Consider the following 2,457-nt stretch of genomic DNA (forward strand, 5'->3'; position numbering starts at 1 on the left):
TACGGAGGTCAACATTCTTTTCTCCACAAATTTCTGCCTTTGGGTCATCTTTATTTCCCTAATAGCGTGCCCTAAAATTATAACTATTACTATGGTTTTCAGCCATTCGATGCTTCGTCTATCCCCCATTCTCCTACACTCCTCCATCTTCTCCGAAGGTTTGCCTTCATGATTCTCTCACCCCACATTCAAGCGATTCTCTCCAAAAAATACGAGGTAAAAATTAATTTCATGATCTTGTGAACAAGAAAGTCAAGTCGTCTTCTTCTTCTTCTTCTTCTATACCATAGATATCGTTCATAGTCTCTCTCCTAAAATTGATCGACAGCCTCAAATACCTTAGTCTAAGCCAGCTATTCATCCAAATCGCTAGCAAGTGGGTCTTCTCTTGCTCTCTCAAATTATCAGTCAATCGATTTATTGCTGTCACCTCCGTATACGCGCTGGCTTCCCTTTGTTCCCAATAATGTCGCCAGTCAAATCAGGTACCTATCTCTCTGCTTTTTGAATTCTCCTAGATTGGAAATTCATTGATACTTCGATAGCTTTTAAACAAACAAAACTCAGTTTTTCTCTCAATAATCCCTTGGATTTTTCATTGGCGTTCCTCTTACTAGCTTCGATAACCTCTCTAATTTGTGAGATTTGTTTTTACTTTCTCGCCCTCCCTCTCTCTAAGAAGCAAACGTGGCCTCGTCGCCTTCAATCACCCAACGATTGGATTCATATATGACAACGATTTTATGTGTATGAGTTGTAGAAGCGAGCTATATGGCAACTGTAGAGTCTCTCTTGCTTGGATCTGGAACAAGTCACCCTCCATCCTCTGCCTTCAACCCAAAGGCAAAGGCAGCTGTTGCCTTCCTTGAAACTGCTCCTGGCTTAAGCCCAAGGGCAATCATGTCTTTTGCACAAGATCTGGAACAAGTCACGCCCTTCATCCTCATCATTGAACTTGAATTGATGAAGTATTTTCATTCATGTATGAATCAGATGAAACTTAAATCATTTCATATTACCACTTTTTAACTAATTGCTTCAAATCCTTTTATTTTTTCAGATATTGTGAGGGTTTCAAGTATGCTGCCAAATCAAGGGTTTAATGAGCTTGATAGACTGCGCCATGAAGTCTAAGTCCCATGGCATCTTCAAATGTTATGTCAAATATTCTTGGGAGTAGGATTAGTGGCTAGAATGGTCTTCCACCAGAGGTACTTGTGTATTTTAATTTACTCTTTTTCTTATTATGTCTTATTAATAAATAATACTTTGTTTTAAGAGATAAATATAAGTTCATGGTATATGTGTATGATCATGTAAGCCTTAAGTGTATCTATTGTTGATGTGGCTCCTTCTTTTGTTTAATTCATGGTTCAGTAGGTTCCTATCATTTCATCTCATTGTCTGTAACCGCATCCTTTGTTGATGTGGCTCCTTCTTTGTGCTTAGTTGCTGTTATCAGAAGCTGCCACCTCATTCTTAACTACTATGTTACCTTGTTATTCATGGTTGTTGTCTCTGCATGTTTTCCATTGATGTTGAGTTGTTGATAGAAAAATCTCACAATGTCATTCTGACCTAACACTTATTGTATCTAAATTCGAGTTAAGTGCTATTATCAGAAGCCGTAATCCAGGAATCCACACCTCAAGTTTCTTCTTCCAAATGTTTGTGACCTTTTGGCTGTTGCTGCTTTTGTTATTCATGGTTGTTGATTCCCCATGTTGCCCATTTGATCTTAACAATTTAATCTCATATTATCTCATCTAAGAAATATGGTTCAGGGATAAAATTTGGAATTTAGACACATACGACCTAACCCTTTTTAACAGATTATAGCTATTTGTCAGTTGTTGAATCATATATGACCTTTCATTTGTGATGTGAAGGAAAAGATTCAGAAGAAAGAGGGGATTCCATGGCATCAACAGATTTTGATCATTGATGGAAAGATCCTCGAGGATGGTAAAACTTTAGCAGATCATCACATCCGAAATGGATCTAGATTGGAGCTGGTTGTGAGTTTGGGAGGACCATAAAGTTGTTGTGTACGATCACCCTATCATGTCCCAAGCCGATGTCTCCTACAGGTATCTACATCGATCATGATTCGAATCTTATTCGATCACTTCTCATTTCAATTGTTTCTACACAAATTCCTGTGTCGATTGACTTGATTTTCATTTGATCACACATAATTGACTGATCTTTGTGTGTCCGTATTAGTTTACACTAGAGTTTTTTAGGTTTTGTTCATTCATTTCTGTATTTGATTTGGCCAAGTTTATTTTAGGTAAAATCGTGTTATTCAAAAGTGTATTCTTGTCATTTTGTTATTCTCTTCCGGCTTTTACTAATCTGGAACACACAACTAGGATGATTCAAAATCAATCAGTAACTTCAAATTACTTTCATTTATATTACACACTATTAACTTAAGCTCTGTATTTTCCTAAA

General features: G+C 37.0%; 1 protein-coding gene across 1 annotated transcript; it reads left to right on the top strand.

Annotated features, from left to right (window-relative positions):
• The first annotated feature begins 771 nt into the window (after nucleotides 1–771).
• On the top strand, nucleotides 772–2,039 carry LOC128126849 (uncharacterized). Its single transcript, XM_052764987.1, has 3 exons — nucleotides 772–968; nucleotides 1,061–1,097; nucleotides 1,890–2,039. The coding sequence occupies exons 1-3, from the start codon at nucleotides 772–774 to the stop codon at nucleotides 2,037–2,039; spliced, it is 384 nt and encodes a 127-aa protein (XP_052620947.1).
• The last annotated feature ends 418 nt before the right edge of the window (nucleotides 2,040–2,457 follow it).

The sequence above is a fragment of the Lactuca sativa genome, chromosome 6 (genome assembly GCF_002870075.4).
Source record: "Lactuca sativa cultivar Salinas chromosome 6, Lsat_Salinas_v11, whole genome shotgun sequence".
In the NCBI taxonomy this organism is placed as follows: domain Eukaryota; kingdom Viridiplantae; phylum Streptophyta; class Magnoliopsida; order Asterales; family Asteraceae; genus Lactuca; species Lactuca sativa.

Bases quoted from the DNA above. Each gene is read 5' to 3' on its own strand.
- LOC128126849 (XM_052764987.1), top strand. From the start codon at position 772: ATGGCAACTGTAGAGTCTCTCTTGCTTGGATCTGGAACAAGTCACCCT. The intron at 969-1,060 runs GTATTTTCATTC...TTATTTTTTCAG, and splicing joins ATTGAACTTGAATTGATGAA to ATATTGTGAGGGTTTCAAGT. The intron at 1,098-1,889 runs GTTTAATGAGCT...TGTGATGTGAAG, and splicing joins AGTATGCTGCCAAATCAAGG to GAAAAGATTCAGAAGAAAGA.